Source organism: Microtus oregoni, unplaced genomic scaffold, assembly GCF_018167655.1.
Source record: "Microtus oregoni isolate MIOR12 unplaced genomic scaffold, Mior012 000004F_ref0000308, whole genome shotgun sequence".
NCBI classification, from domain to species: domain Eukaryota; kingdom Metazoa; phylum Chordata; class Mammalia; order Rodentia; family Cricetidae; genus Microtus; species Microtus oregoni.
Window position 1 is genome coordinate 23722277 of NW_024543063.1, and position 13050 is coordinate 23735326.

At 43.2% G+C, this 13050-nt stretch overlaps 1 protein-coding gene across 1 annotated transcript in view; it reads right to left on the bottom strand.

Annotated features, from left to right (window-relative positions):
* The window catches only part of Dner (delta/notch like EGF repeat containing), a 301330-nt gene that overhangs the window by 36777 nt on the left and 251503 nt on the right, over nt 1-13050 (bottom strand). The window contains exon 9 of the mRNA XM_041650981.1: nt 7779-7901. Within this exon, the coding sequence (XP_041506915.1) occupies nt 7779-7901 (123 nt within the window). The remainder of the gene's footprint in view (nt 1-7778; nt 7902-13050) is intronic.

The window sequence follows — 13050 nt, forward strand, 5'->3', positions numbered from 1 at the left end:
TGGAGGGAGAAGAGGGAAGGGGAAATGATGCAATTATAATCTCAAAATAATTTTAAAAATCAATCAGAAGAGTGGGAGCAGAGGAGTCCTCTCTGCTTCAAAATATTTATCTCAAAAGATCATAAGTTTCCAATGGTTGATTGATGGGAACCAGACAATCAACAGATCCAGTTGTAATGTGAAATAAAGCTATCACCAAAGTTCAGAGCAAAGTCCAGCAGACCTGAATGGCTACACTGAGGCTGTGCTCCAATTGCTAGCCAGTCCAGCCAGGTCAATAAAACTAACTACCTTTGCCAAATAAGGTTAAAAAAGAAATTCTAGGCCAAAATTTACATATCATAAATATATCTACCTATCTATCATCCATCTATCTATCTATCTATCTATTTATCTACCATCTATGTTCTTATTTAGTTAGAGTCTTACATAACCCAGGCTGGTGTCAAACTCACTATTAGCCTATAATGATCCTCCTTGTACTGGGATTCCAACTGAACACCACCATAGCCAGTATATGTGTTCCTGGGGATCAAACCACAGGGGCTTGTGAATGTGACATCCACAGACCAAACATCTCCAATGATATAGATTTACTAAAAACATCCAAAATCACAAGCATACAATTGCAATCTTTCATGTATTTAGATTTCTTTCCCTTTGGCAATAATTTTCTTCACTGTTACTTTTCTTTTTTGATAGATAAGGCATTCAGTTACACGAGCATTCATTGGGAGATTTTTGGCAGCAAGGCTGGACAAAAGCTCATCTTTGCAGAAACATGATCTCTGTGAATTGGGAAGGGCTCACATCCCTGGTACATACTTGAGTCACATGCATTTCTATAGTCTAAGTTTGGTAATCCTTCTACTAAAAAATATAATCGCATGGCCATGTAGGTCATTAGAACAGAGCAGCTTTGCACTAGAAACTAAATACACAGAAGAGACAGACGGCACGGTTACCCGTGATATGCCTAGGTGCTTCTGTTCAAGCCTTCCTCTTGGCTTCCAGGGCCCACCTTCATGCCACCAGGATGTTGCCCCAGTACTGTCATAGGCATCCTGACTCCCTGACCAAACATAGCTACCTTCACCTCTTCCTGGACTGGACTTTGCCTGGCAGAACTGAACACCTTTTGCTATAAAGCAGAACTTTGAATTTCCCCAGGCAAAGCAGGTTTCAACATTGTGTGTTCAGAACTTGCTATGATTCCCATTGTCACAGAATTCCATGTGTCAGATCCCAATGTATCCATTCCCTCCTTGACTCCCCCATGGATCTCTGAGCACCATCTGAGCTGAGCACACATCTTAGTTCACAGAAGAAATAGCAGCCACAGCACCATAACCCTGTCCTCACAGAAAAGATGACAGACAGCCAGTGGACTTTGGCTGACATGCAGGTGAGATTGCCAGAGGAATGAGGCGTCATTCCAAGTTCCAAATTGGCCTCAAAAACATCCTATTTTGTCAGGGAAAACCAAGTCCACACTTCAAGCTAAGTCTGAGGACTGACACACACATCACCCATTGGCAAGGGACTGGGCATGCACAATTACGAAACATGTTTAGTCTCAAGCAAAAATAAACTTCAATTCAGTCACAATTAATAATAATTCATACTTCTCAGATTAAGGGATGGAGAATGATGTTTCTGGAAAATTTTCTATTCCAAGAGGGCTCCTTCCTGAATCTAGTTTTAAAATGATCTAGACTATAAAGAGCAATGTGCCAATTATATATCTTTGTTGTCTCAAGTTAGTTACAATTAATATTTGAAAACTGAAAATCATTTATTTTTTTAATCTCCCAGAAAAGTAAGCTCGGTAAAGACAATTAGCTAAAAATATTCTTGGAGGACGACTGCTGTTTTGTTGCTGGTTTCTTCTGGCTTGCAGTGCCAAGGACTGAACCTAAACCCCAGACTCGCTAGTAAGCAGTTACCCCCTGAGTGACATCCACCCCCCTCAGATGTGTTCTTAGTAATTCTGCTTCACTTTGTGATATCATTCTGTTTTACTAAGCTCTACTTTCTTCTTGAAGACTTCCTCAGGTTTTCAATTGTTACAGAGCTCACCGTCTTCTGAACCATTTTAGAAATTACAGTTGGCATCTCAACCCTAGTGCTATTGTCCTTTGTGCATGCCGATCTCAGTCTGTTCTCCTAGGGAAGCAATGGGCAGAGCTAGAAAAACTCGGACTTAAGTCATGTCTGCATGGATCATAGTGCAGAAGCACACAAATCCCTAGAATTCTCTGTTTACTCTGTAAAAGCATGGAACAAAAAATGCAACTTTACCCAAAAATAAATGCATAAATAAATATCATTCCTTCAACAGTAAAGGTATGATGTGACCACACCTTTAACAGAGTGATATAATTTCTGGGACATTACCCATTCCAAAAACAACCAGGAATTATAAAGAATTAAATGAACTGTGATAAACAATGCTACCATGAATGTCTTTGTTCATTGTATTTCTTTTTTATTATTATTATTCTTTTGTTGTTGTTGTTGTTCTTTGAGACAGGGTTTCTCTGTAGCTTTGGAACCTCTCCTGGAACTAGCTGTTGTGGACCAGGCTGGCCTAGAATTCACAAAGGTCCACCTGACTCTGCCTCTTGAGTGCTGGGATTAAAGGCGTGTGCCACCACTGTCAGGCTCTCATTGTATTTTTTTAATAGCAGAATAAATTTAATGATTAACCAATACTTGTTTGGGATTCTTGGTCACAAAAAATAGAATACCAATTCTATTTTAAAAACATTTAAAATAGTTTAAATGTTTTAAATAGCTTATCTTAGTTTTATAATACACAAAAGTAATAAATGACCGTCACCACCAAGAATCCCAAACAAGCATTGGTTAATCATTAAATTTATTCTGCTATAAAGAGATAAAAAACGAATCCAACATGAGGTTATACGTTGATTTTTTTTTTGACACGCTGAGGCTATGAACACTAAATAGAAATCATTTTAGATCCGTCATTCACTAGCTTTAAAACTGTGAAGAAGGAAGAACCAAGATGTTTGTGGCTGAAAGGAGGCTGATTGAGCCCATTGGTCTAGCACTGGCTAACAATGTCATGCCCCATGGTAGAAACTTAACATTTTCTCTTTTTACCTTTATGTATTTTATTTTTTGATAATTTCATACATAAATACACTGCATTTACATCATTTACAACCCTTTTCTCATCCCTCCCCCCATTCCTCTTGATGTGGGTGACAGGCAACACAGGAGAAACGCACATGTTCTATTTACTTTCTTTATTCTATTAATGTGATTAACAACAGGTCTTTTTGTTGTTTGTGTTGGGGTCTGCTGTAGTATTGATGGAACCCAGGAGCTGCGCATGCTAGGGGAACACTAGGAACTCTGGTTCTCAAACAATTCGGATTATATTCTGGCAAACAAACATGGGGCCAAAGTGCCAGAGAGCTGCAAACATCAAGCAGCCTATGACAGGGTTGGAGCTCCCATACGGAGACTGAGAGAGGCCAGGGCATGAAGCTGCGAAGGTGAAGTCTAAAGTGGGATTGTGAGGTGTTGCTCCAGCAACAGAAAAGGTAATTCCTGCACTCAAGGCTCTGAGGGAGCAGCAGGTCTATAGCAGGCGTGTGTGACTCCTTCGCCTCATAGAGACTTGGTTAAAACTATACAGAACTTTACTTTGGCTATGTAAATCCCCTCCCCCAGGAGTCCCTGTGATCTACCCCATGTAATTCCCTCCCCCTGAATATGAACGTCTATTCCAGAGCACCTTGGAAAGTTCAGAAATTTTTAAGACACATTTAAAGTTCCTAATCAGCTTACGTGGAAAGCTCATCCTATGTGAGCCTGACTAGGGAGGCCTCTAAGGGGATCCAGGCTATTGCTGATATGGAGAATTTGAAGCTACGGGGATGAAACAAACTGTCATGAATTCTACAACCCGAAGGAAGAATGTGAATGCTGTCCAGCCCTGGGGGTCTTCACGAGCTTATCCTTCTGGAGTCCAGCCTTAGCTTGGAGCGCAGGCTGTTTAATACACAGTGACCTGAGGGACCCTGGGCAGGGCACCACTCAAGCTCTTCCTGGGCTGACAGAACTAACAGCTATCCAAAGCCGTGTCCTAAGTCACTGGTGTATCATAAGCCTCTGAGTGGCAGCCACTAGCTAACGTAGCAGTTGTGCTATTCTGAGAGACTCTCTTCGCCATTAAATTAGCACAGTCACATCCATCTGGGTCACTCTCTGCATTTAAATCAGTCTTCCCACAACCCTCCTGTTCTTCCCCTCTACTATCTCAGTGTCTCCTGAGGACACTTCTCACAAACACAGTGCCAGGGAGGGTCTCTGAGTTATTAAAATGTATGGTGATATTTTGATTTTATACACCTGTGTACGTGTGTGCACATGTCGGGGTGGCAAGAGCATGTGTGTGCGTGTGTATGTGGAGACCAAGAGACAGCCTTAGGCATCTGCCTCAGAAATGCCATCCATCTCATTTGAGATATGGTCTCTCATTAGCCTGGAATTCATCAAACAGGCTAGACTGGCTGGCCAGTGAGCCCCAGCCATCCATCCCCCTGTCGCTGGGAAGTGTACCACCACACCTGCTGTTTGTATGTGGGCGCTGGAAATTGAACTCAGGTCCTCGCATTTGCAAAGCAAGCACTTCACCTACTGAACTACCTTTGCAAATGGTCCTCTAACCCCCAGCCTATACCCTGCCAAACAGGGCTGCCAGCTGCCGTTCTCCCAGTCTTCTGTTTAAAATGTGACCTGCACTGCCCATTCCCATAGAATGTTCTGTTTAGCCTAGGTGTTACCCGGAAATCACAACGTGTACATTGTGTTCTTGGGCACGCTGAATTAATCCTCTTGCAAGCCAGGTTTCCTCCTCTCCCTGAGGTCCCGGACAGTGACTTGGTGCTAGGCTTGTTTTGGTCTTTCCCTTACCCTTCTGGAGCATCTGTCCTCAGAGCCCTTGGATCTTTTCTCCAAAGTGTCTATCTTTTTCCCGATGACCTCCTTTTCCTCATACTTTAATATCTATCGGGAAATAGTTCTGCCTTTGTGCTCTCCAGATTCAGATTCAATTTTGAGTAAGACATATCGCTTTTTTACTTCCCTTCTTGAGTCTTTAGAGACTCGGTTTTTCTTCTTCTTTGAGTAGTTGGTATAGGCTTTTCTCGTGTGGGGCTGGAGGAGACATCAAATCAGAGAGGGGGACGCTGGACTGGCAGCCAGCTGAGCCCTGTCTTCCTAGGTCTAGAGTAGAAAGGCCTCTGAGTCTGGCTTTCTCAGGGTCCACTGATATGAACAGGAGAAAACCATTCTCTTCCAGCCACACAAGAAAGGATTCGGGCCTCCGGACTATGCATTTCCTTTAAAGAGCAGCCGGGGTCTATGAAATGAGGGAACAACGTTGCCTCCTGAGGTCATGGGTGGTATGTTCACAACGCATCCTTCAATTCCATGAACTCAGGGGTCCTCTGCAAGCCTCAGTCATCAGTTCCTAAACTTCTCAGCTCTCTGGAATCGTACTTTCTCTTCAAACAAGAAGTTGAACTTCCCAGCTCCTCTAGCGCTCCTCAAGAACCTCATCTTCATGTGACCTTTTACCTCCAGGATCAAGGTCACTGAATACAGGCTTCAGCTGCTTTCTTTCTAGAATCTTCACTTTCTTACACTAGGAGATGCATTGATTTATTGATAAAGGGAACATTCAATACTGCAGATGGACAAACAGCAAGGTAATAAGGGAAAACTTCTCAGGCAGGCAGACGGGAGCTCCTAACTCGGAGCACACAGGGACGTGCTGAACTCATGCAGAATGAGCACGGCCAGCTGACACAGTACAGAATAACGCAATTGCCATTTCAGATACGCTTACAGAGAGGAGTTCGCAAAGGCTCGCCTGCGTATGTGCCAGAAATGCAAAGTCTTGGCCCCCACTTTAAGCTTAGAATTAAAAGCTGGAAAGTTGAGGTGCCGTGGTCTAGATGAGAGCTGCTGGCAGAAGCTGGCATGAGCTCAAGCTTGAAAGCCATGGCTCACAGCAGAGGGAGGGGAGAGGACGAGAGGGTATATTTGAAGACTTTCTACATGATCGTTTTCTTTTATTCTATAGAGGCAGAGCCGGGCGTGTGTTTGGAATGAGGAGTTTCACGCGGGGCTTCTGAAGAAACGCTGTGATTTTAGAGCAACAGCATGGACAACAATACCCAGAATGTGTGGAAACCGCATGGAAAAAGTTAACATCGCTGCCCTTGAATTTTCAGGGCCATTGATAGGCTTTTAAATGCAACCATACTTTTCTTGTTTAGTAAGGCCAGCGTGAGCTAAAGGTCAAAGAGAGAAGAGCCCATATTCCAGATCTATGTACTTAATCATCTTGCTAATTATAAAGATAAGATCTGTTCCCCAAACTAAAGAATATTGGTAGTTTTAGTTGTGTGAAGCCTATTCCCCATACCAGCCCTATTACTGAAGGATCTGGAAATCTCTGTATCATTGGCCAAAATCCACTTGAGAGCTTTGTCCCGGCTCAGCAGACCTGTGGCGGGATTGAGATGAGCTAACTAAACCACTAGAGTCATTGTCCTTTTGTTCTCCTTTCCAGAATCAAATGAATTCCTCCTTCCCCCCAAGCTCTGATAGACCCCAAGCTGAAAAGCCACAAAGCCAACATGACGTTGAGGAAGTGGATGCTTCTCGGTTGTCACCGGCTATCCATTCCAAATGAAACAGCAGATGTGCTGGACACAAAGGCCTGGCCCAGCTTTAACTGCATTCAGAGCCCTCACTGAGTCCTTCGATGAGTGTCAGTCCTTGAAGCTTTCCAGAAAGATCACCAAGTAGAGGAGGGCCCATGAAAGAGAAGCGGGAAGAGGAAGGCAGATGGAGGCTCTCAAGCAAGCAGTAAGAGGAGTTGAAAGGTTAAGGGAAATGGATATAAATAGGGCCACGAAAGTATTTTAAAAATTTAAGCCAGCCCTGGTGTTCTGGCTTAGGGAACTGTGCGACAGCTAGCGAGCAGCATTCACGGTATGGCTGTGAGGAGCTGTGGCTCTCAAACTTGACCATCTGGGCTTAGACGAAGCCACACCATCCACACACCATGGCTAGAAGCCAAGGTAAAGGCAGGGAGAAGGGCTTTAGGAACCAAACCACACTGGCTGGCTCATGCCAGATAACATTATCATCTGCCTTGTGGGGCTACCAACAGATTCAATAAGTTGATGCACTTGCATGCTTAGACCGTGTTCCACATACTGTAACTACCCCGTCAAGGTCGGCTGTTCTTCCAGAGTGACAATAACAGGCATCCAATCAGATGAACTAACATTTCCCTCCCAACTGACTTGTTTAATAAGAACTCACATCTTTGTCAAAACATGTTGTTTCCCCATCCTCCACCAAGGGCATACTGTTTTTACTCAACAAGCTTTAGAGAACACCACACTTCTTTCTTGTTCCCAGCCACGACCTTTGACCTGTCCCTGCCTGCAGACCTTAACAGCCCTTTCAGGGTCTACTTTTATATGAGTTAAACAAACAGAAATGCATGTGAAAAAGAAAAAGGCAGAAGCTGGGTTTCTCACTTATCAGGAGGAAGTCTGAGGCTTTCAAATGGGGCTCTTGGGACCCTTCCACCATCCTAGCCTGAGTATTTGGTTTAGATTATAAACAAACCCATGCCCCAATCAGGGGCTTACCTACTAAGTTGCCATGGCCATGTGGTGTGGTCATTTAGCACCAAGAAGTCATGAGAAAGGGCTCACCTTTGTATTCTGCCAGGCACACACACTCATAGCCATTGATGAGGTCCCTGCAGGTGGCAGCATTCAGGCAAGGAGCAGACAGGCACTCATTGTATTCTTCCTCACAGTAGAGTCCATGGTAACCTGGGGGACAGAGAGGAAAGGATGTTGTCAGATGCACCTCGTCAAATCCTACATTCTGCTCATCTGCAAAGGAAGTAATGGGGTCTTCAGTAGAAGCTATGGGGCCAGGCAGTAGGGGCTTAAGTGCGTCAGGTTCCTTGGGGATAAATAGAAATGTGACTATTGAGAAGTATAATTCTTCACATATTTTTTATTTATTTATTTATTAAAGATTTCTGTCTCTTCCCCGTCGCCGCCTCCCATTTCCCTCCCCCTCCCCCAATCAAGTCCTCCTGTCAGCCCAAAGAGCAATCAGGGTTCCCTGCCCTGTGGGAAGTCCAAGGACCACCCACCTCCATCCAGGTCTAGTAAGGTGAGCATCCAAACTGCCTAGGCTCCCACAAAGCCAGTACGTGCAGTAGGATAAAAAACCCATTGCCATTGTTCTTGAGTTCTCAGTAGTCCTCATTGTCCACTATGTTCAGCGAGTCCGGTTTTATCCCATGCTTTTTCAGACCCAGGCCAGCTGGCCTTGGTGAGTTCCCGATAGAACATCCCCATTGTCTCAGTGTGTGGGTGCACCCCTCGCGGTCCTGAGTTCCTTGCTCGTGCTCTCTCTCCTTCTGCTCCTGATTCGGACCTTGAGATTTCAGTCCGGTGCTCCAATGTGGGTCTCTGTCTCTGTCTCCTTTCATCGCCTGATGAAGGTTAATATTCAGGAGGATGCCTATATGTTTTTCTTTGGGTTCACCTTCTTATTTATTTTCTTCACATATTTTTGTGGCCCCCCAAGGAAAGAAGAAATGATCCACTTAGCCCCACTTACTGGCCTCACCCTTATGATCCCAAGGCTCTGGGCACTGGAAAAGTCAGCCACCAAATGTCTCAACTCTGGCCACAAGGGACATCTGAGAGTAGCAGTACATGCTGCACGTGATGACAAACAGTTCCTTTCAAGGACAATGTCCACACTACTTCTCCTTATTAGTAAGAAAAAATGCACTTAACTGAAGAAACTGTCATTAAAAATGGAAAGTCTCTTTCCCTCTAATCCAAAGAGAAAGTGAACTCAAAAGGACCACCCAAAGTTCCTGTTGAGATGGGAGATTGCTTTGCCACTATTTGTTTGTTTAAAAACACAAATCTATATGTTATACAATTTCAAATTTACTTAATTTTTTAATTACTGGAGAATAATAGAAATGAAGAAAAGAAACTCAACAATTTTTATAAAGCCAGCTTTTATGCTTCTATTTTGCAAAACAGGTGTTTACCCTACAAGACAAGAAGACACTATTCTCTGAAATGAGGCATTATGCTGTTTTCAACTTTCAAAAACCATGTTATTGCTAATTTGCCGTGAAAACAGACCATTTTTGTCTGGCGCTGACCAAACAATGAGCACCATGTGAGGGCTTTCAAAATTCCCTCTGCCTGTGTTTGTTCTGAATTCAGATAAGCCGAAAAAATAAACCTTTGCCCAAGTGGGAATTGGAGTTGCTGGCTGTCACCACCCAGCACCCCAGCCTTTCTGACACACAGAAGGCCCTCAGACTCAGAGAGTCCCTTTAGAACAGGCTAATGTGTTCGAGGCTGCTTCTTGTGCCTATCACAAAAGTAGGTTAGCTCATATCTGCATTATTAACAGAGCACTTTGCAGCTGTGTTACCATCGCAGAGTTATTTTTGAACCACTTCCCAAATTTAGGTGTTGTAATGGACCCCTTGAGGTAACCTTGACCTACCTAAGACAAATACACCAGGGGTTGACTCTTCTTCTACCTTCCCCTACACCTTGTAATCTTAGGAAAGCATCTCCTGGGAGTCTTTATCAGGTTATCTCAGCCAATTAGATAAGAGGGTCACAACTAACAGTGACTTTGTCCCCTGGGGGGGGGGTGCTGTTACTGGCATCAACTGAAGAGAGCTGGCTCAGCATATAACAGTACACAGGCAGGAAAGTTTCAAGTCAAAAGTCTTCAGAAAGCAATAGACTACAAGCAGAATCCATCCCAGGCTGTTTGGCACATCCATCCATACATGTATTGTCTGTACCCGTTTCCACCATAACACAGAAACCCAACAGCTTGCCAACCGTAAATGGTTACTATCAACTCTTCATAGATAAGTCATCACTGTGGCCTGTGCTTTTTGATGTCGTATTCCAGAAATCATTGCCAAGAACTATGACGGATTTCCTAGCTGTTATTTTGTGGTTTAAAATCTTATGTTAAGTCATTTATTTTTTTTTAAAAAATGACAAGATTTTTTTGTGTGTGGTATAAAACACTAGTAATGGTGAGCAGGTATACGAAGGGATCATCAACATCACTAATGATAAAGGAGGTAAAAGTTAAAACTACATTGAGAAAACACATCACACCTGTTAGGATGGCCATCAGTGAAAGAAAAACAGCAGAGAGTTATGAGAGTTGTCGAAAACGGGAAAAAACTTGGACCCAACTTAGTTTCCTTTCCTGTTGCTGGGATAAAATACCATACCAAAACAACTTAAGAGAAAAAGGGTTTATTTGGCTCCTGATTCAAGGACAGAGTTTATCATGGCAGAGAAATCATGGAGGTAGGGGCTTGAACCTAGTAACACCCAGTCAAGAGCAAAGAGCAATGAATGTGTTCATGCTAGGACTCAGCTTCCTTTCTCCAATCTTACACAATCCAGGAGCCTAGGGAATGGTGCCACCCACAATAGGCAGGTCTTCACACTTTAATTAAAGTGGTCAAGACCCCCATTGGCAAGCCTAACTTAGACAACTTAGGCGATCTTTGACTGAGACTTTTTAGGTGATTCTAGACTGTGTTAAGTTGACTGTTAACCTTTGACCATTACTTAGCCGTAACCATCACAGAACTCTGGTGCAGTGTTGGTGGGAACATAATGTGAAACAGATGCAAGGAAAAGAATTTTCAGGTTCTTCAAGGGTTAAAAATAAAAAATGTTATATGATTAGGCAATTCCATTTCTGTGTGTTTATCCATTAGAATTAAAAGCAGAATTTCAGGCTTTGTTTGCGACCTGCCCACCAGCACGGAGGCCTGATCTCTCGGCGCCAGGAGAGACAGCGATGGGGTGAGTTTCTGGCCCCTCGGCACCAGCCTGGGAAGGGGAGCTCAGAGGTTCCTTGGCCCCCTATCCTTCTTGGGCGCTCTGCAGGGCCTCCACTCCCTGCATACCGCCTCTTTCTTCCTAGCCCACCCAGCTCCCATCCAGAACCCTCCCCACTTCGGCCCCACTGTCCTCTTTTGGTACATAACATCACCCAGCCCAGCCTGTCTGGGCACTGGGTCCGAATCCTCGGGGCACCCAAGCGGGCGGGAGTCCTTTTGTTTCTATCGCCTGCCTGCACCAAGCAGGGTAGGCGCTTTGTTTGCGACCTGCCCAACCAGCACGGAGACCTGATCTCTTGGCGCCAGGAGAGCCAACACTGGGGAGAGCCAGCGTTGGGTAGGCAAGGAGACCTGATCCGGTAAAAGAAGATCCATAAGGGAGCATTTGGAAGAAGAGATAGGCAGACGCCAAGGCAAGAATTCGCCCAACAAGCTGAAAAGCAACATGAAGCAACCAGAAACCAGCGACCTCACAAAAGGAGGACATGAACACCTTAATCAAGAAGAAGTAGAAAAAATTGACTTTATGAAAGTGATTGATGCCCTTAAACAGCATGTAAAAAACGCCCTTATAGAAATGGATGAGAAATATAACAGAAAGTTTGAAGAATTGAATAAATCAGTGAATGATACCCTAGAAAACCAAGGAAAAACAATCAAACAGATAATGGAAACAGTTCAAGACTTGAAGACTCAAATGGAGGCAAAGAAGAAAACACAAACAGAGGGCCGGCTGGACATGGAAAATTTAAGTAAACAAACAGAGTCTACAGAAACAAGCATAACCAACAGAATACAAGAGTTAGAAGAAAGAATCTCAGATTCTGAAGATACCATAGAGAAAATAAACACACTGATCAAAGAAAACAGCAAGTCCAACAAACTCTCATCACAAAATATTCAGGAAATATGGGACACAATAAAAAGACCAAACCTAAGAGTAATAGGAGTAGAAGAAGGAGAAGAAGTGCAGCTCAATGGTCCAGAAAATATATTTAATAAAATTATAGAAGAAAACTTTCCCAACCTAAAGAAAGATATACCTATGAAGGTTCAAGAAGCATACAGAACACCGAATAGGCTGGATCAAAAAAAAACATCCCCTTGCCATATAATTATCAAAACACAAAGCATACAGAATAAGGAAAGAATATTAAGAGCTGCAAAGGAAAAAGGCCAAATTATTTATAAAGGTAAACCTATCAGACTTACACCTGACTTCTCCATGGAAACCATGAAAGCCAGAAGGTCCTGGATAGATGTACTGCAGAAACTGAGAGACCATGGATGCAAGCCCAGATTACTATACCCAACCAAGCTTTCATTCACTATAAATGGAGAAAATAAAATTTTCCAGGATAAAAACAAATTTAAACAATACGTAGCCACAAATCCAGCCTTACAGAAAGTAATAGAAGGAAAATCACTAAACAAGGAGTCCAACAATGACCACAATAACTCAGACATCTAGAGACCCTTCACCAACACATATCAAAGAAGGGAAACATACAAACTCTACGACTAAAAAAATGGCCGGAGTTAACAACCACTGGTCATTAATATCACTTAATGTCAATGGACTCAACTCACCTATTAAAAGGCACAGGCTAAGAGATTGGATACGAAAACAGGATCCAACATTCTGCTGTTTACAAGAAACACACCTCAACCACAAAGACAGGCACCTACTCAGAGTAAAGGACTGGGAAAAGGCTTATCAAGCAAATGGACCTAAGAAACAAGCAGGTGTGGCCATACTAATCTCTAACAAAGTAGACTTCAAACTTAAATCAATCAGAAGAGATGGAGAGGGGCATTTTATACTCATAACAGGAACAGTTCATCAGGATGAAGTCTCAATCCTGAACATCTATGCCCCTAATATAAAAGCACCCACGTACATAAAAGAAACATTGCTAAAACTCAAGGCAGCCATCAAACCGCACACACTAATAGTAGGAGACTTCAACACTCCTCTCTCACCAATGGACAGGTCAATCAGACAGAAACCTAACAGAGAAATAAGAGAATTAATGGAGGTAATG